The sequence below is a fragment of the Polypterus senegalus genome, chromosome 8, assembly GCF_016835505.1.
Source record: "Polypterus senegalus isolate Bchr_013 chromosome 8, ASM1683550v1, whole genome shotgun sequence".
In the NCBI taxonomy this organism is placed as follows: domain Eukaryota; kingdom Metazoa; phylum Chordata; class Cladistia; order Polypteriformes; family Polypteridae; genus Polypterus; species Polypterus senegalus.
In genome coordinates this window covers 9,349,548-9,370,653 of record NC_053161.1, presented here as the reverse complement: position 1 = coordinate 9,370,653, position 21,106 = coordinate 9,349,548, and the positions used below count along the sequence as shown (strand labels likewise).

The 21,106-nt window shown below is 35.9% G+C and overlaps 2 protein-coding genes across 2 annotated transcripts in view; both read right to left on the bottom strand.

The window, feature by feature from the left end:
• eef1g (eukaryotic translation elongation factor 1 gamma) overlaps window positions 1-11,974 on the bottom strand; it is a 50,562-nt gene extending 38,588 nt beyond the window's left edge. Inside the window, exons 1-5 of the mRNA XM_039760699.1 lie at window positions 11,874-11,974; window positions 8,375-8,533; window positions 7,808-7,871; window positions 1,526-1,668; window positions 1,123-1,266 (exon numbers count right to left, since the gene is read on the bottom strand). Of these exons, the coding sequence (XP_039616633.1) occupies window positions 1,123-1,266; window positions 1,526-1,668; window positions 7,808-7,871; window positions 8,375-8,533; window positions 11,874-11,885 (522 nt within the window). The 5' untranslated portion in view covers window positions 11,886-11,974. The remainder of the gene's footprint in view (window positions 1-1,122; window positions 1,267-1,525; window positions 1,669-7,807; window positions 7,872-8,374; window positions 8,534-11,873) is intronic.
• Window positions 11,975-18,404: 6,430 nt separating this feature from the next.
• Window positions 18,405-21,106, bottom strand: part of polr2g (RNA polymerase II subunit G) — a 29,441-nt gene continuing 26,739 nt past the window's right edge. The window contains exons 6-8 of the mRNA XM_039760698.1: window positions 20,933-21,004; window positions 20,812-20,845; window positions 18,405-18,559 (exon numbers count right to left, since the gene is read on the bottom strand). Coding sequence (XP_039616632.1) covers window positions 18,546-18,559; window positions 20,812-20,845; window positions 20,933-21,004 — 120 coding nt within the window. The 3' untranslated portion in view covers window positions 18,405-18,545. The remainder of the gene's footprint in view (window positions 18,560-20,811; window positions 20,846-20,932; window positions 21,005-21,106) is intronic.

Below are 21,106 nucleotides of genomic sequence, written 5' to 3'. Positions count from 1 at the left end.
AATTGAACGATTAATCGACTATCAAAATAATCATTAGTTTGCCCTATAAGGCAGGTGGCATTTCCACTGAATTCCACAAAATAAATACTGTAATATGTCAATCTTTCTTGAAATAGTCTGTGTTTATCTTCAACATTTCTTTTTGGTTTGGAAAGAGACATCATTTTTACTGACAACCAAGCAAATGAATTCCAAAAATTTACCTTGCTTTTTTTTTAAATAAATCAAAAATTGCAAATTAAACTAATTTGGACTTAAACGAATAAACAAAGGAAGTAGGCGAAAATAGTTAAATTTAGCATTCGCGGGCCAGATTGCATTATTTTGTTGACATCATACGGGCTGTTGGGAAGGGGACGGGTGCCCAGAATTGGATTGTGGTCCGGGAGTTTGAGACCTCGGCTTAAAAGTTAGAGTCTCCCATATTAGCGGAATCAATTTAGCAATTGCCCATTTTACACACCACAAGGTGTGAAAATTATAATCTTCTTGGAAACCAACTTCCATTGCGGGGATGAGAATTACATTCAAGACAAATGTGCATAAATGTGCAATTTGCATATACAAAAGATTTGCATCTTTGCGTTCTTTCACTCAGTGGGTACTGCATGCAGACAATTACTTCATGTGCAAGTACCCTTTGAAAGCAGACATTCCCTGAAAATCTTTTGCACCAAAAAATACACAACGGAATATAAAATTAATGAAGATGTTAGCAATTAAAGACCAGGCTGCCCCACTAATATCAACCCTCACATTTCCCAAAAGAATCCTGAGGAGACCCAGACAAATACAATTGTACAGCCTGCAACACCTGTGGGATAAAAATACCGATGGGAGTGGTTATAGGCGCAGCACAAAACAGAGGAAACCAAGATATACAGTATATTCACACATTTATATATTTTCATCTGACCAGTGTGGCAAGTGATATTACACATTTTATGTTCATGACAGTAGTCCACCCAGGCCATACACATTATCAACAGACATCAGGAACAACTTGCAACTTCAGTGTTCACACCATACTATAATACTTATCAGAAATTTGACAACGTGGTAAGAGGCAGAACAAAGCACACTTCACAGATTAAAAATACAAAGCATAGAGACTTCACTTACTTGTTTATAAAGCCACAGTAGAGAGCAGACCACTGTAATATCTGCCAAGGTGAGTCTCTCACCCACCAGAAATGTTCTAGTGTGAAGATGCTCATTCAAAACACTCAAAACTTTCCGCACTTCCTCCTTAGCATGCTCCGTTGCCTATTTGAGAGAGAAGGAAAAAAAAAAAAAGGGGTTTCAATCCTGCACTGAGACATACTATGAAACTCCTCCTATTAAGGATTTCCAAGGCCTTCTTGGAAAAGCTGAATGCAGGCAATGACACAAATTTACTAGCTCTTAATGGTATAGAGAAATGCTTTAAAACTACCAGATAAGAGGTACAGTATAATAAATAAAAACACACACAACACACACTTTTGAGAGTCTGAAACATGCATTGATGGTTAACTTTGCCTACCTGCTTATTGTACTGCATAATGCCCAAGGTAGGAAAAACCCAGGTGCTAGCAGGTGGGACAATCTCAGAGTCAGCAAAACTAACCCACTGCAAAACCTGTGCAGCTGCTTCCTTTGTAGAACCTCTAAGTGCTTCAGATGCCACTAGAATGAGCAAAGAGAGACACACACAAATACAAGCATATCAGGGAGTACTTGCATAAAAAAGGAGAATGTAACTGCAAGTCTAAAGCCAAGTCACGGTTAAATGCACTCATTTCATTCATAAATTTGATCAGATCTGGTGGCAGTCTCATCTGTGAAAATTAAAATGTTAACAAAACAAACAAAAATCAACTAAGCAAATAAACATTATGGGCTGATGAATTGCCATGCTGCCCCTTTCCCTATGCATTATCAAGCTCACAATCAATGTGAATCAGTTATCTTCTAACAGCATTTTTAATTAGATTCACTAAGCCACCATATATCAAAAACAGAACTCGAGAATAAGAACAGTATAAATCAACAGCAGCAAGTCAGAAAATAGGTGTGCCACTGCACCAGTAACCAAATAAACACAAACATTTAGAAAACTAAAGCTTATACACACTGCAACCTAATGCTGAGAGTACCAGAGGAGGTTAAACCCTTAATTCAAGGTTATGATTGCCTCAGATAGCATTGCATTCTCTTACTAAGCAATGTTTTCCCCTTCACCACAATTTATACTTACCAGTTATTAAATACCTCTTCAATCTGAACTAAGCTCATATATTCATATATAGCGTAAAACTCCTTTCAATAATCAACGGATTATAATGTAACACACAGAAAAACAGGTCTCCTTGAGGATAAGAGATACAACTCTGAAGGTTTAAAGCACTTTGTGATCCCAATTGTTTTTTCCTATTAATAGGATTCACAGCAAGTGAATGACTACAGTAGTTTTTGGGAAAATGGTAAATTCAGCTTAATATATGAAAAGGACACTTGAAAGTAAAAAAGCATGTCACATATATAAATGTGGGGCTAATTTGGAGACAATTTTTTTTTTTGTTCAATCACAGTGTGCTGTTTTCACTTGCCTTATGTGAAGCTTGATTACATTTCACTCAAAAGCTGCATCATCATCTTCAACAGTGCCTTATGATACCAATAGCCCAAACATAAAAGGAAAGTCTAACACGTTACAAAACACATTCACCTTAATCCTCCTATTTTCTCAAGACAAGTTTGTGCTTTGTACCAATTTAAGACAAACATTCTACTTTAAAACAACACTTTTACCACACTCTTTGGAAAGGTCTGCTGGTAGAAATTTGGCCCAGAATATCACTACAGTTAAAACTATATGTAAAAATATACCAGTAAAAGTTGAATACATTTATAAACAATTCCCACTAACTCACACTGGATTTTAGAAAAACTACAACTAAACTTACTGGCATAAAGTACGGGCATATGCATTTATTATTGTTTGATGCATGTACTACTAATGCATGTGCTACCCCTGTCCAAGTATTTCAGTATATGCATTTGGTCCTTGTCCCTTTAACTTTACTTACTGGGAAAAATATCTTCCAAACAAGATGCTGAAGGATAGCTGGAAACTAATGTTTAACACTGTTCACAATGTCACTAGAACAACTCTCTTTTGGTTGGATATGTCCATTTTTTATTTATTTTTCTTTAACAATGGTACTATTAGCAGAACCCACTCTAGAGTATAGGCATCTTTTCTTGGTGGGTTTTACTGGAAATTTAGCCACATATGTACTACTGAACCACAGCTATTACAAGGGTGTACATTTTTCCCAGGCTGTTTCAACCAGTGTCCCACTCAGGTCACTTGTAACATCCCCACTAGTTTGTTCTAGCTCAGAGTGAAGACCGAAATATTTTGCATTGCTATTTTCACAATCTGACAATACAGTGGTATGCAATTTATTCTAAGTAAACAGTCTATAAACATTAGAAAAAGGTAGAACCACCAAAGTTATTTTGTATATTTAGGTTACACGATGTTAGCTATGGGGGAGGGACTACCACAAAAAAAAAAAAATCATGAGGATGATATCTGGACTTGTTACCAGTAAAGCAACCAATAAAGAGCATGACTCTTTTGTAACACAACCTTGTATTGAGTAACTTGAAATTGAGCAGAATATGTGCAGAATGAGAGTAAGAATAAAATAAAAGAGGAAAAGCACAACTAGGTGAGATGGCACACTTATCACATGGCACAAGAAAGGGAGGTATTCTTCCCATACTTTCACTGCAGCTTGCAGTGGAGCCCTGTGTAGCCCATAGAAAAAAAGTTCTGCATTGAAAGTAATTCATGCACATTTCTATGTTAAGCTATTGATGTCTTACTGGTATTTCTGAATGGATGAATAGTAATTTTCTCAAACTAAATAAAGAAAAAACTGAAATTTTAGTAATTGGCAATAATGGATTCAGTGAGGTTATCAGAAATAAACTTGATGCACTAGGATTAAAAGTTAAGACGGAAGTAAAAAATTTAGGGGTAACCGTTGACTGTAATCTGAATTTTAAATCGCATATTCATCAGACCACTAGGACAGCATTTTTTCACTTAAGAAACATAGCTAAAGTTAGACCTCTTATATCATTGAAAGATGCGGAGAAATTAATTCACGCTTTTGTTTTCAGTAGACTAGATTACTGTAACGCACTCCTCTCAGGACTACCCAAAAAAGACATAAATCATTTGCAACGAGTGCAGAATGCAGCTGCTAGAATCCTAACTGGGAAAAGAAAATCCGAACACATTTCTCCAGTTTTGATGTCACTACACTGGTTGCCCGTGTCATTCAGGATTGACTTTAAAATACTGCTTATGGTTTATAAAGCCTTAAATAATCTCGCTCCATCTTACATAATCGGAATACCTGACACGTTATATTCCAAATCGTAACCTTAGATCTTCAAATGAGTGTCTCCTTATAATTCCAAAAGCTAAACTTAAAAGAAGTGGTGAGGCGGCCTTCTGCTGTTATGCACCTAAAATCTGGAATAGCCTGCCAATAGGAATTCGCCAGGCAAATACAGTAGAGCACTTTAAAACACTGCTGAAAACACATTACTTTAACATGGCCTTTTATAACTTCACTTTAACTTAATACTGATACTCTGTATGTTCAATTCTTCATAATAACTATTCACAGTGGCTCCAAAATCCATACTGACCCCTACTCCCTCTTCTGTTTCTTTTTCCGGTTTCTTTGTGGTGGCGACCTGCGCCACCACCACCTACTCAAAGCATCATGATGCACCAACATTGATGGACTGAAAGCCAGAAGTCTACGTGACCATCATCATCAGGTTTTTCCATGAAAACCCTAAATACAAAGAGGACTGTTTGACTTATGTTAGGTAGATTGCCCAGAGGGGACTGGGCGGTCTCTTGGTCTGGAACCCCTACAGATTTTATTTTTTTCTCCAGCCTTTGGAGTTTTTTTTGTTTTTTCTGTCCACCCTGGCCATCGGACCTGTTATTCTATGTTAATTAATGTTGACTTATGTTTATTTTTTATTGTGTCTTCTATTTTTCTATTCATTTTGTAAAGCACTTTGAGCTACATTTTTTTGTATGAATATGTGCTATATAAATAAATGTTGATTGATTGATATATACACAAGCACATATTACTAGATTTGAGGAAATCAAGTTCACTGTAACTTTAGGATCAATAGAAAACCGGCATAATCAAACGGCAGCCTGCAGACATGCGTCCCGGAAACAACACGGAATGGCTCAGCTCGTAGTCCCACCAGAAACCGTAGAGAAAAACCAAGAAAAAAAAAAAAAAACACCATCAGAAAATCCTACAGTAGTACAGACCACAAATGCAACACTCAACCCACAATGCAGAGCATTGCTGCGTATCTGAAAGAGGTGGTTGAAGTCCAAGATACAGCAATATTTCTTTTGTGGCAGTATGTGATGGTATACTGTACTTGCACCTCGGCTGCAACAGCTGGTGGGGACATCGACTACATATAATCATGATACTATAATCAATTGTCTGCAGTGGGTTGGCACCCTGTCCGGGATTGGTTCCTGCCTTGTGCCCTGTGTTAGCTGGGATTGGCTCCAGCAGATCCCCGTGACCCTGTGTTCGGATTCAGCGTGTTGGAAAATGGATGGATAATCGATTGTGTATTCCAGTTTCATCAAGTGAGTGCCATCATGAGTTTTCACAAATTAATCTAATTGTTACTCCAATGAAAGCCTCGCTACTGACAAGCACGGTCTCCGCCCTTCTCTCCATACAATTCAATAGCCCTTCATTCATTCGCTTCGCTCCTGCAGATTCAGGGATGTTACAAGGACAATGATCAGCCATTGACACTCAAAGCAAAGAATGAATTAGAAAGACTGCATTTAATGAAAACATGCAAAAAATAAAATTAGGCACTGCTTGCTTTGTGGGACCACATTACTTTTTTGAAGACTGTGGAGCTTTGTATTAACCTGCGGTTGATATTTTTTGATTTCAGAAATTACGTATTTATGATTTTAAACTGTCAATCATAATATTATGAAGTACATTTCACCTACACAGGTGATGTAATGGTAGGGACGCTGCTTCGCAATAAGGAAATCCTGTGTTCGCATCCAGAGTCCTCCCTGTGTGGAGTTTGCAAAGCACTTTGAGCAGTGAGTAAAGAGCTATATAAATGTAAAGACCTATAATTATACTTGAGAATTTGTCAATTTTAAATATCATTATTTCACCAAATAAGCAAAACTTGTAGCACTATTATGCTCAGCCTCTATATACCTTCACAGTACTTCAAACTTGATGCAAATGCAACATATGCATACCTCTACGATTTTTTATGTTTTTTTAAACAAGAAAGGCAATGCTGATCACACATGTAGTGATTTAAAGCAAACCCATTTTCACTCAGTGTGTAGTAGATATTGTATTCATGTGTGTCACTATTATCACTTATGGGTGTGCACACGGATAGCTTTGGTAATTCTATTTTGTTTATTCTATTAAATGCACTTTTGTGATGTGCCTGGGTCATATGACCAAAATATATATTTCAAAAGGGAAACAAATGTTAGCCAATACTGTGCACTATTTTGGTTTGTATGCATTCAGAGATGTGCCTATGTCTGATATCACCAATCAATAAATAAATAAATAAATATATATAATATATAAATATAAATATATAATATATATATTTCAAAAAATGGAAACAAAAACCAATTGCTACTACCTAAGATTTTGATGTGCCTGTGTCAGATGTGATCAAATTTAAAATGGAAATAATGAATATTACTTATTTCAAAACATTTGTGTTTCTTTAAAATTTGTATTACCTGCTGCTGAAAAATGTATGGCCTAGCTAAAATTTTAGTTTAAAAATCTGGCCCAAATGAATTTGTAATTGAATAGCCCTGGTGTTAAGGAGGTTTACCCAAATTGAGACTATATACAGAATTACTCTCTCAAAATGTCTCCTACAAGAAAAGGTTCTCCTGTGTTAAGTAGGTAAACGAAGAATAATAAATTAAAAAAAAATTCATTTGGATTCCTTACTTAAACGAACAGAAAAATGCAATCCAAACTGCTGATTAACAACATCAAAGTTTCATTATAGGAAAGATGTTACTATTGCTTTGGTCACATTATTACATTCTGCTTGGATGCAACTAGATACAGATAAATCGTTCATGTTTATCTAAGATATTGGTGCATAATGGGTTAAACAAAAAATCTTTAAATCTAGTCAGAAATGTAACCTTTACATACAATGCAGCCCTACCATCATCTAGTATATGACATACCACAATCTTTATAAAGACCAACTCATTTAAGCACCAACTGCTTGGTCTCTTTCTCAAAGACAGCATGGGTACTTTAAATTCCTGTGTATGTCTTTTCACTTTAAGAGAAGAAGCCAACCAAAAAAACCCTTCCATACAGTAGTCTTGTCCAAGTTTTACTAGAGCTAAAACAAGAGTACAATTTTTAATAATACAAACTGATATCACCTTTGATGTGTCCCTCTCATTTCTCATGATACACTATGCTTAACTGTGTTGAGGTTTCATAAATGTGAAGGTACTAGAATAAATGAAAGAAAATGCAATAAACTGAAAAAGGATGCATACCTAAAGTGTAAAAAAAAAAGTACAATTCCATTACAGACTACTAACCAAAACAGATTGGTAACAAATGCAACCACCACTGCATCACTGAGTAAACACCGAAGAGCAAGAAGATATGCAATCATTAAAAACTGCTCAGAGACTTACAATAATGAGCAATGGCATTACTCTCAAACAGGCAGAAGCCATCATCTCCCTGGAATGCCGGAACCTGCAAAAAAAAAAAAAATAAATAAATAAAGAGAGAGAGAGAGAGAGAGAGAGAGAGAGAGAGAGAGAGAGAGAGAGAGAGAGACTGGGTGAACAGCAAAGAGACCAACACCTAAATAATAATAAAAAAAAAAATCAAGATTACTGGGTATTACATTAATCATTTGTGTCCACATTTCCATATTCTATGATCCAAAAAAAACAAACAAAAAAAAAAAACACGCACACACATTCTTAAACAAACAAAACCTGCCCCACACACATCAGGTAGTACATTTTCTTTGAGAAAGAGAGGGGAAAAAAACACCAGACAAACAAATCAGTGTTAAAGTTACAAAGTATTGAACTAAAGCTAGAACACACATCAAACCAGACTGCAAGGCTTCATCTAAAGCTAACTAATTTTAGAGATCGCCAGTTCTCCTAACCCCCAGCCACAAATTCTTACAAAGCATTATTTATTTTAATAAGCTATAACCACCACCTCCTACATTCTCAATGTACCTTTCCAATAGGGAATTTTTGAAGAAAGTCGGGTGTCTTGTTTGTTTGACCAAAATGGAATTGTGGTGGGGAAGATGCCACTTTGATCTTGGCGCCACTGTACTGAGCAGCAATAAGGGGCTTGAAAGCCCGCCAGTTATCAGGATAGGTGTACAGAGTCTGCAAGTCAAGAAGAGGAGGAAACAAAAAACACACATCAGCTCAACAATTCAACCATAAAAGATTACAAATATATTTTTTTAATTTATACATATCTATAAGGAATAACCAGTACTAAGTAAGAAAACTTAATCTGCAGTCACTTGAGATCCTAAAAAGGCCACTCCCTCCAAATCACTCACAGAAACATGTAAAAGATTAAATTTAAAAAAGCAAAAAAAAAAAAAAAAATTATGACAATGGACAAACTCTCAATGAGGAAGTGTTATAATAACCAACTATGTTCTTGACGTGTTTAATTTAGCTAGGTCAATACCATGCATGTACAGACAACCCACCCCCTGAGCATAAGCCAATTCAGATTAGAGATACCTATTAACCAAACTGGCACATACTTCGTATAGAAAACCAGAGCACCCACAGAAAATTGTGTAGACACTGAGAAAACCTTTAAACACAGCATGGGTGGAGGCAAGGGTCAAAACTCCCTGGAACTACAAGGACACAACTGCAAACACCATGTAAAAAAGGGAGTTCTAATGGCCAGTATTAATGTTACTTGCAAACACTCCATCCATTTTCATTTAAACTAAAAAATACTTTAATATACCTCATTACAAAAACTGCTTTAGAGAAATAAAATATGATGGATGACTTAAATTTAGACAAACACAGCTCATTTAGTGGATGGGCACTCATCTAAGATGGGTTTAACCTTTAGTGGATATATTTTTATTTGACCTTCAATTTAGACATATTGCAAATTTAAATTGGTTTCTAAAGCACTTGGATTTTGAAATGCTTAGGTCATGCATTTAAGTCTCTCAGGGACAACGGTCCATTTTAATATTTAGCTTATTATTCACACCTAGAACTACACATTACCATGTAACTCAAGTTCTTAAACAACTTCAACTTCCAAATAAACTGAAGGCCGTTTTAAAAAAAAAAAAAATACTTTATTAGTAATTTTGCACTAGGGGTACATGATGACTACTTACAATTCTGAAGATAAATCTATCTAAAGTTCAGATTCTTCAGCTTTTAGCACCTAAACTCATAATTTATCAACCAATATCACAGAAGCTTCATCACTCTAAGCATTTAAATCAAAGTTGAATAAGTACTATTTTAGCATAGCATACTTGTTAAAAGTTAATGCTAAGGACGTTCACTTTGATCTCATAGTTTCAATTAAATGTAGCATTTGTTTTTGTACTATTATGAAGTATTTTCCATTTTCCTCTCTCTTCTAAACACCTGTCATGGCACATGGTCTGCCTTGTAATTAACACATTGTCACATATGATGGAGACATTCAGGAATTTTATGGCCAAATTAAATAGTGGTCATCTGCTTATGTAATAATCCAGAATGAGGTGACCAAGAACATGCATTTGTTGTGCACTTTAAAAATTTTTAACTTAAGTTTACTGCAAATGTTTGGTACTACAGCATGTAGGCTGGAGTTAGTGGCAAAATATTCTGGATTGTGTCCGTATGGACTTTGTACCTTTTTACTGCATCTATGTGGGTTTCGCTTCGCACATATCCATGCAGGTTAGGTTAACTGGGTACTTTTACTTTTACTTGGGTAGGTACCACCTACTCAAAGCATCATGATGCACCAACATTGATGGACTGAAAGCCAGAAGTCTACGTGACCATCATCATCAGGTCCTTTCATGAAAACCCTAAATACAAAGAGGACTGTTTGACTTATGCTAGGTAGATTGCCCAGAGGGGACTGGGCGGTCTCGTGGTCTGGAACCCCTACAGATTTTATTTTTTTTCTCCAGCTTTTGGATTTTGTTTTTTTTTTTTGTTTTTTCTGTCCACCCTGGCCATCGGACCTTACTTATTCTATGTTAATTAATGTTGACTTATGTTTATTTTTTATTGTGTCTTCTATTTTTCTATTCATTTTGTAAAGCACTTTGAGCTACATTTTTTTGTATGAATATGTGCTATATAAATAAATGTTGATTGATTGATTTTAAACTGGCCCAAATGTGGTTGTGTGTAAGAGTGCACAATGGACTGGCACCCAATCTAGGGTTGCTTCCTACCTTGAATAGTCTGATTCAGGAAGGCTAGAGCAAAGATCACCTTGAGAATGACTGACTGGCAGCTCCACTGGGTTCCAAAATTTTTTTAGAATCCATTTAATCTAATTCAAAAGGTTATTGCCACATAAATGGGTTCAAGGCAGAAATCCAATCCATATTTTTTTTAAATTGTGTTGGATAGCTGGGTTAAGCATATTGACTTGATTTAAGAAGAAAAATCTTTGCTACACTAGGTGCATAACAATTTAAACCAACAATATCTCAATATTTTAAATTTAATGGTTGCTGTGGCTACTTCATTAAACAGCCAGGAAGGTACAGGTGTGCATCTTCAATCCCTAAAAAGTTTCTATCCAAAACAAAACATTTATCTTCAAAACACATAAATCTTAAATTGCATTTAGCCCTGTCCTTCACAGTTAGCAATTTGAGCGAGTTCACATTGCTTTCTGTATTTTAATTAACTATTTTATTCCAAGTTTTAAAATGGATGCTGGATTTTAAAATATGAAATTAAAACATTTAACGGGCAAACTTAACAGAAAAGGGCTGCAAATGATTCTCTGAAGATGAACTATGTGGTACATTCACTTTATTGGGAGTTTACCACTTTATTTCCTACCCTCTGAGTGAGGCCCACTTTATTAATAAGAAACACCCACCAATGTGTGGGTTTACATTTAGCTGACCTGCTGCTTTCCCAGGCAGTCCTTTTAAATTAGCACCATCGCTCGATTGTGACACACCTGAATTACCCCTCCTTGTTCGCACTGGGACCAGATATATAGTCTTGACGAAGGGAATAAGAAGTGCTGGCGTTTACTTTTCAACCCATAGACGACAATTGTCAATGTACTTATTTGTGAACTAACACTGTGAAGTGATTAACTCTTACGTAGCAAACGAAATGTAGCAGGAGAGCAAACAGCGAGAAATTAGTATAGGGAATTACACGCTATGAAGGACAAATTATAGTTTAAAGACATCTCTGTAGAAGAAAAAAAAAAGTTAAAATTGTTTCTACACGTAACCCGGACAGATTGAACTATTTCGGCGGAACTCAAAAAAGCAGAAAGAAAAGAAAAACGTCTGCCGGCTACTTAAAGCACGTTCAGCACAATCCTACGACTTCAGTCTATAAAATGAGACACTCTGCGACCACAGAGACAATTGACTTGAACTTATGGCACATGTAGAATAAAGTATAGCAAAGGATGACCGCGATTTACTGACGATTAGAAACAAATAACATCCACTAAATAAAAACTCACCCCGTTCGCCATCTTGAGGGAGAGAAAGAGGAGGAGCTGTACGTCGACAGTCCGTCAAGAGATCGTGGATGGGCGTGGCTTTACGTCCGTGCCAGCACTGCGTCGCTTGCCTTGGCCGTGACTGTTTTACCGGGGCATGACGGGAAAAGGCGAGGGCAATCATGAAATCAATCTTAATTGGCAGTTTACAAGTAATAGTGGGTCGTGAGTTGTCCATTCGGTGAAAGCCGATAGAAAGGTAGGGGTCATTTATTAAAGGGTCACGCACGTGGTATAAAGAAAGACAGAAAGAACGGAGTTTTTTATCAGTCTCATTCACCCTGACAGGAGTTTTTCAAAAGGGACCGAAACCGTAGTTTGCGTGTGGATGAAAGGTCAAAACGCATTAAAAGCTACGTTTTGAAAATACCCGGATACGTGTGGACAGGGTCTAGTTCTGTGTTTGCACCATACTAATGTATAAAATTGTATTTGCGTAAGTAACTAAAAAGTATCGTTTTTTCTAACTATTGCCATAAAGCAGTCCGTGTTATATTGGTGTGAATTATATTCTATATCAATAATTACCAAATACAAAAAGAATTAACTTGCATAAACAAAAGCATCGAGTAATTAATTGATTATATGAGAATGTCACTACAGTATATTGCTATCTGCACTTTTTTTCGCACTGGATTGTCAACTTAACAGTCACAGGAGCGCAAAGTTTGACATCATTATCACGGCAAGACAGGAACTCATTGAAAATAGATGACATGGCGATTATTTGTCTACTCTCATAGTCTTCATATGTAATACAAGATATTGGAACAACGAGAATTACTTTAGGAAGAAAAGCCTTGATGAAATATCAGGTTGTCACTTACATACTGTAAGTGATATCGCTGTGGTAAAATCAATAATAACGTTTAAAATTCATCTTAACAAGTTGGGCTATAGTTTCATCTGTAAAACTTCAAAATGTGAGCTTCTGATTCCCTTTAAATGTTAAATCTGGACGTGCTGTATGTGAATTTACAGGTGCATTTTATCTCCTGCTACTCCTGAAAATAATGAAACTGTATATTTTTAAACATCTACGGGTTACTGTGTGGGTGTGTCAGACATTGAATTGTCTGTGGTTGTCTAATTCCCCAACAAGTGATACTGAAAGTGTTCAGGCATTGCCATCCCAACCCTGAAACAGTGTATTAGAAGGAGTGAGTGTGAAAACCCCACAAATAAATTACATTGTAGCCTACCTGAACATAAGGAGTAATAATCAACTGTGGTATTAAAAATGTTTTCTATAGTGTGCTCTGCTGTAGAAAGGCAGCCTATTGAAAGCACTGCACAGATGGATGGATACATAGTTTCAGGTGGTGGGAGCATAGAAACAAGACCAAGGAGTATGTAACATAATTTGTGTTTTCTCTTAGATGAAATTAAGCTCTGTATTTTAATACACGTGTCAGTATTACTAACTACTCCTAACCATGAACATTACAATATGATGTGTGTTGTCAGGAACATTTATACACTGAGAGCATGTTAGTAAATTAAACTATCCATTGTCTAAGGTGCCTAGCAATGTGGTTGAAACTGGCACCTTATAGAATGTCTGAATTATGACTAAGCAGTATTTCATGTCAAGGGGCGTAGCCAGGAATTCATTTCTTTGAGCAAGAATGTACATGAATAATAATTCCCTCTATGGCTAATCAGTTGGAACAATCATAAAATATATTTCCGGAGGTTCAAACCTGAAATCCCTACTTCCAGTTACACTATGTTCATAGCCACTTGATGACTGGAAATTGTAAATGTCTGTTAGGTGGAATGGCCTAATCCCATTTAAAAATTCTTTATGATGTATTCGTTATGGTGCCAGGCATGTGTATAGAGTTTACCTGCCAAACCAGCAAATAAGACACACTTAAATTTGTAAGACTAAAACAATTTCAGAAAATTGATAAATAAAAGACAAGAAGTGAGTCTTCAACTTAAGGATAATCAAAAAGCAGGTGTTCTAGAGTAATGACCATCAGTGTCTGCAGGTTTTTGTTCTAGCCAGTTGCTTTTAATGTAACATTTTTGGGGTGACTCATTTTAATTAGTTCATACAAGATTCCTATTCTAGATTCATAACGGTCAAAGCATTTAAGATTCTGACTCTACAATTGCTGCCTCATCTCTTAAACAGGTGTATTCACAGTTTTTAGTTAATTGAAGAGAAAACAAGTAGCAATGATACAGTGCATCCGGAAAGTATTCACAGCACATCACGTTTTCCACATTTTGTTATGTTACAGCGTTATTCCAAAATGGATTAAATTCATGTTTTTCCTCAGAATTCTACACACAACACCCCATAATGATAATGTGAAAAAAGTTTGAGGTTTTTGCAAATTTATTAAAAATAAAAAAATTGAGAAAGCCCATGTACATAAGTATTCACAACTTTTTTTTACCTTGTTTCTGAACTCGGTAGTCTCAATTTATAAATGTAGTCATCCTAGAAAATATTGTAAAGACTACTTTTAACATAGATCTACATGTAGTAGTGAAAACTATATTACCATGTATATAATGTAGCCAGTGTGACACTCATTACCCTATAATATACTATTACTGCCTGAAATGAGCGACTTCTAATTTACTAGAAGCAAAACCCAGGTAAGTAATTTTAAGGCAAAACTATCTAACTTCTATTTGGCGACAGAAAACACATTGCCAGTTGCAGCTGTTTACTTAAGAAGCATTGTTTTGATAAAATATAAATACTGATAAAATTAAAAAAATAAATATTTGTTTCTCAAGCAATAATTTATGTGTGACATATTAATTTACTCAAATACATGACAATGCCTTTTCCTGAACCTTGACCCCTGAAATATATTACATTTTTTTCAGTAATGAAAATCTAAGAAAAGGCAGTGTCCTAAAAACTCTCTGTATTAAAAAGGTACATCCCACCCCCCACCATCCTAGTCAAAATTTTGGGTCTCAAAGTAGTCTGCTAGTGGAATATATGAGCAAAAGTTTGTTAGGATTGGACCAAAAGTGTAGAATTGTATAAGGAACACAACAACAGAACCCCCCCTTACCACTTTCTCCTGGTATCCCCAGGGCTAAAATATTGGGTTCCAAAGTAGCCTATTGTCTCTTTCTGACAAAGTAGAATACGTATACAAAATTTTGTTGAGATTGGATGAAGGCCATGGAATTGTATAAAGAACAAATACATACACACCTACACACTATAAAGAACAATGGCACACAACTGCAAAGCCAATTTTTCAGCAGCCATTACTCCAGTATTCTAATAATGAACTGTGTTATTTCACTCTTAATTATGTTTAAATTATAATTGGTTATTAGAGAAACCATTGTATTTCTGTTGGAACAGATGAAACCTTTAATTCTGGCCAATAAAGCAATTAAGTTGTCTTTCCGTGGGTTGCATGCTCAATTCTGAGATCCAAAAAATGAAACAAGTTTCTCAAGAAACATTACATGCTATTGTTGTTTTGGAAAATGAAGGTTATTCCATATTTGTGTGTGTGTATACTATATATATTCCAAAAAATTTGGGATGCTGTGTAAAATGTAAATAAAAGCAATGCAATGATTTTCAAATTTCATCAACTCATTTTTTATTCACAATAGAACATAGAAAACATATCAAAATATTTAAACTGAGAAAATGTACAATTTTAAGAAAAGATTAAGTTCATTTTTAATTTGAGGGCAGCAGCACATCTTAAAAAGTTGGGACAGGGCCATGTTTACCATTGTGTAGCATCTCCTCTTCTTTTAACAAGTCTGTAAACATCTGGGAACTGGGGAGACTGTTTGCTGGACTTTTGGGAGAGAATGTTGTCCCATATAGGATTCTAACTGCTGAACAGTCCTGGGTCTCCTTTGTCATATTTTCATTTCATGATGCGCCAAATGTTTTCAATTGGTGAAAGGTCTGGACTACAGGCAGGCCAGTTCAGCACCTGTAATCTTCTACTACGAAGCCATGCTGTTTTAATAGATGCAGTATGCAGTTTCACATTGTCATTCTGAAATATGCAAGGCCTTTCCTGAAAAAGACATTGTCTGAATGGGGGCTATGTTACTGTACAAACTGTTGTGAGACTTGCCCAGACACCACCAGTCGGAGACCACATCTTTATAAAAGTCACACGTTTATTAAACATTAAATAAACACAGTCCCAAACACGACACACAATGCTCACAGTAATAATCACCATAATTCCTTCTTTCTCTCAGTCCTTGGCCGCCAATCTCCTCCTGGGAGCTTCGTCCTGCTCCCTCTCCCGACTCTAGCCCCCAGATTGCTGGGAGGCGGCACCTTTTATTCCCGTCCGGAAGTGCTCCAGGTGGCTGGTGATGATCTTCCGGCAGCACTTCCTGGTGTGACGGAAGTACTGCCCTTTGCCCTGGAAGCACTCCGGGCGTCCCTGGCAGGTTCCTCCACCATCTTGCCAAGTGTGGCGGAAGTAACTGTTTCCAGGTCGCTCGAGGCTTAAGTCGCCCCCTGGTGGTGGCCACGGGTCCAAACAGTTCATAACCCTTTTTCTCCTTTCCCGTGGTCCTCTCCTGCTACAGGGCAGTTGCCCCCTTGTGGCCCGGAAGCTATTCTTAAAATCTTCCGGTCCATTTAGGCGTCCCTGCCAGGTCAGAACCCCAGTCGTCTGTGACACTGTATATACCTTTCAGCATTGATGGTGCCTATCCAGATGTGCAGGTTGACAGTTCAATGGGCACTAATGCACCCCCATACCATCAGAGATGCACACTTTTGAACTGAGAGCAGATAGCAAGCCAGATGAACTCTCTATTCTTTAGTCCTAAGGACACGGTGTCCAAGTTTTCCAAAAAGAATATCAAATTTCGATTCATCTGACAGAACAGTTTTCCACTTTGCCTCAGTCCATTTAAAATGAGCTTTGCAGAAGAGAGTTGTGTTTCTGGATCATATTCACTTATGGCTTTTTCTTTGCCCAATAGAGCTTTTAACCTGCATTTCTGGATGGCACAGTGACCTGTGTTAACAGATGATTTCTGGAAGTGTTCCTGAGCCCATGCAGTGACTTCCATGACAAAATCATGTCTGTTTTTAATGTAGAGCTGCCTTAGTGCCCGAAGATCACAAGCATCCAATATTGATTTTCGACCTTGTCTCTTGCACAGACCCTCAACAATGATATTATGTGAGACGTGCTGCTGCCATCAAATTCAAAGTGAGGTAATAATATTTTTGATGACATTGTAAAGTATCTCATTTTAAACATTTGATATGTTTTCTTTGTTCAACTGGGAAATATGGGTTTATGAAATTTGCAAATCGTTGCATGTGGTTTTTATTTACATTTTACACAGCGTCCCAACTTTTTTTTAGAATTGGGGTTTTTGTGTGAATTGGAGAATGAGGTCAGAGAAGTGAGACGGGTTGATAGTCACTGCAGGAGCACTGTGAGACAGAACTGAAACACAGCCTAGCACACAGACTTGGACTCAGCCGCTGTGTAATAAATTCCCCTTTTTAATACGTACTCCCATCCCGTCTGGCTGAAAACTGCAGCACACTCTAGAACTACATTGATACAATACTACTTTCATGTAACAATTTATCATTCAACAATTAAAAAAAAATATTTAGTTACGTGTTGGGAGAAGGATGTTAAGGATAGAGCTGCCAAGTAAGAGGAAGGCCTAAGAGGAGGTTTATGGATATGGTGAGAGAGGACATGCACGTGATGGGTGTAACAGAGCAAGATGTAGAGGACAGAAAGATATAGAAAAAGATGATAAGCTGTGGCAAACCCTAACGGGAGCAGTCGAAAGTAAAAGGAGTTTAGTTATGTTTATTTTAAAAGTATGCAAGGCAACTGAAAGACAATTTTCTAAATCAGAATGGATTTTTTGTTTTTTTCTTTACGAACTTCAACCTCACTGGGAGTGTCATGGTCTTTTATTTGCCAGTTTCTGATGGAACTTCTTTAAAACTCTGCTGCTAAAACAAATATGGCTAATAGTCCTGATCATTAGCAAAAACAAAAACATCCCATTATGATGTTAAAAGAAATGCCTCTAAGTCATTACTGGATGTTAAGCCCCACCTTAGGATTACTTCTGGCCAAACTCTGGAAGCACCCTACTCTGGTAAAAGTGAGAACAAGGGATATAATTCTCATGCAGCCTGATACTACCCATTACTTTAAAAGGAAAACAAAGTCTAATCTGTTACCATCTTTTAGTGGTTTAGAATGTCTTCTGGTTTGCCGCCAGATCTCCAGAGTGCTTGTCACTCTCACAACCACCTAGGCTAGGAGGCATCACATCTCCTTTGCAACAAACCATGGCCACTTTCACTCCACAAAGTGGGTGAAGAATCCCTGCCACATAGACTATGTCCTTCCTGTTTCTCTTCTCATAGCAGCCCACAGGTTTCCACTCCTTCTCATGAAACATAAATTAAAATATATAGATACAATTGTGACTATAGAAACTCATGCAAAAAAAGTATCAACATTTGAATTATTACAGAAAGTGCACCTTTACTTCATCAGAATATAAACATACAATAGATAGGCCCAGAATATTCTAAAACAAACATTCTCAGACATAAAGAAAATATCACTTCCAGATTTTTCTATTTCTTGCTTCAGAAACTGAGGTTTAGCTGACAAGACCTGCAGACAAAAGAACAAGAAAATTAAAATGTAAATTTGCACACAAAGAAATATTCACAAAGTAACAGACTCAAACAGCAACAGAATAACAGAGATGCTCCGATTGCTTGGCCACCAATCTAAATCAGCTGATATTCACAAAAAAAATACTTGATTGGTGATTAGTAAATTGGTTGATCACAAAAAACAATCTTTTCAGCCTTTGCTTTTCTAGGCTTTATGGTAATTTAGTAGCATTGCTCCATTACACAAGGTATTACAGTAATTGAGCTAGTGTCTGAATTTTTTTTGTTTCTCTTTAAAGGGAACATCTTACAGTGTAAACAAAGCATTCAAGGCTTTTTTTTTAACAAGAGAGCAACAGACTACTGGAATATTAGCCTTTATGTTAAAGAAAGTTGAGTAATAAATGGAAAAAAGGAATCATTGAAGTCTTCCTGTGCAATTTAACAAATGACAAGAACAGCTACTTTAATGAATTCAAGACTTTTTTATTTAAGTCTTTAAATAAAAACAGACACCATTTGAGTTTGGGCAGTGAGTTTGTTTTAAGTGCAGCAGCTAACATTTTTAATTGGAAAAAGAAAAGATAAAGAATTTTGAAATTGGTGCTTAGTAAACAATAGGCTTGTTAGATTAACAGAAAAATGTGTCTTTTACTTATAAACTTGTTAAACAGCATTTTAGTCTTCTTTCTTCCTAATAAAGAACTGATGAATATTTGATACATTTGTGGCCTTTTTAAAGATTTGTACTGTGTTATTTTTGCTGTGTGTCATACAGTATACATTTTGGTAAGAAACAAGTAGTACATTATTAAAATGGTAATCCATGCTTATTACACCTAAAGAATTATGTATGTGTAGCTGATATACTGGTGCTTGTCTGCTCAGTGTAACTATAGTAAATGTGTACTTTAACATTTAAAATAACTGCAATTAATGTTTTGTACACGATTAAAACCTATAAATGCAGGTGTATTTACATTTAAGCAGTGTTTAATTGCCAATACCTTTTCATAGATTGTGTGTGTGTGTGTATGTATTATTTATTATATATATATATATATATATATATATATATATATATATATATATATATATATATATATATATATATATATATATATATATATATATATATATATATACATACACACACACACAAAATGCAATTACAAGCTGTAATAAGCCTTATTTCAGGTAGGTATATTACAGAAAAAAAAAAATCAAACAATATTATAGTTTGTAATAATGAGAAACATTTTATGCCATATGTATTATGGATAAATATTTCTGTACATATTGTATTAGTATGTATCTTGGGTTTTTGCAGGATTGACACTCCATCCACTGTAAAAAACCTCACAGGCGTGCAATGGGTGACATCTCAGCACCCTGGGTGGTTCACTTTGTAGTGAATGCAGCAACACACGCTCTGATCAACGCATGCTCCCAACTTTAGTATCCTTAGTATTCTAAGGAAATTTTATTTATTGAAGTATTTTTCCTGTCACTGAACAATAGACGTAAAAGATTTCATTTTGTTAATAATAAATGAACACTTAAAACATGTGATCTACAGTTTAATTATAAAAATAAACTTTTATATAGGACATGAGGCTTCTGTGTGTCTGGTTATGCAGGAGCGTAGTATAAAATGTTTTTAAAGGGACACAGCAAAAAAAAAAAAAAAAGAGGTATCGGAATTGGCCGATCAAGTAACATGAAATCCTTGATCAGCATCAGCCTTAAAAAACCTGACAGTAGCATCCCTACAAACTGATGTAAATTACAGTATCAGAGAAAGGAACTAGTGATAAAATTACTGATACAAAGCTTTGACTAGCTCTGTATTATTGATAGTTAACTAATGATTCTGCAGTGGTCACTTGAAGCTAGCAATATAGCAAATGGAAACACTCATTACAAGGTGTTTTTGGTCAGCAAAACTGAACATTATCATTTAAGCAATTTTGTCAGATTAAAGCTATTTTTCATTCTCAAACTTAATACACAAATAGACAGGGAAAATGCATTTTATTTCAGTCATTTTTGCTTAGCATTTGTTGCAAGTCTTCAGTAACAGAAAAATGGACTTAAACGTATACTGCTCCAGTTATATACACCTATTTCCGTATTAGTTTTAAATTAGTATGAGCAAGTTAAAAATGGTATTCATCAGATGTTCCAGAAAAAAACCCTATGGTTTATATCTCTGGTTTAAAAATTTTTAATTAGAAACAAACTTACCAAGATAGTCATCCATAAGTGATCCAATTGCAAACTGCAAAGTAAAAGGATAAAGTTAAAAGAAGATATTACATTTGTGAAATAGTTTGTCATGCTTAAAATGAAATGGATAAATAATTACAATATCATTCTTATCCACTCTTGTTCCCACAATCTTCAATCGTATCTCATCATCTTGTTGGATTACAATGTCCTGTAGTAGAAAGCAGTATGAAAAATCAGGTTTATGAACAGAACCGTGAAGAGTAAGCAAGCAGCTACCCATAAACACAACAATCCTTTTACAAATAAAGCC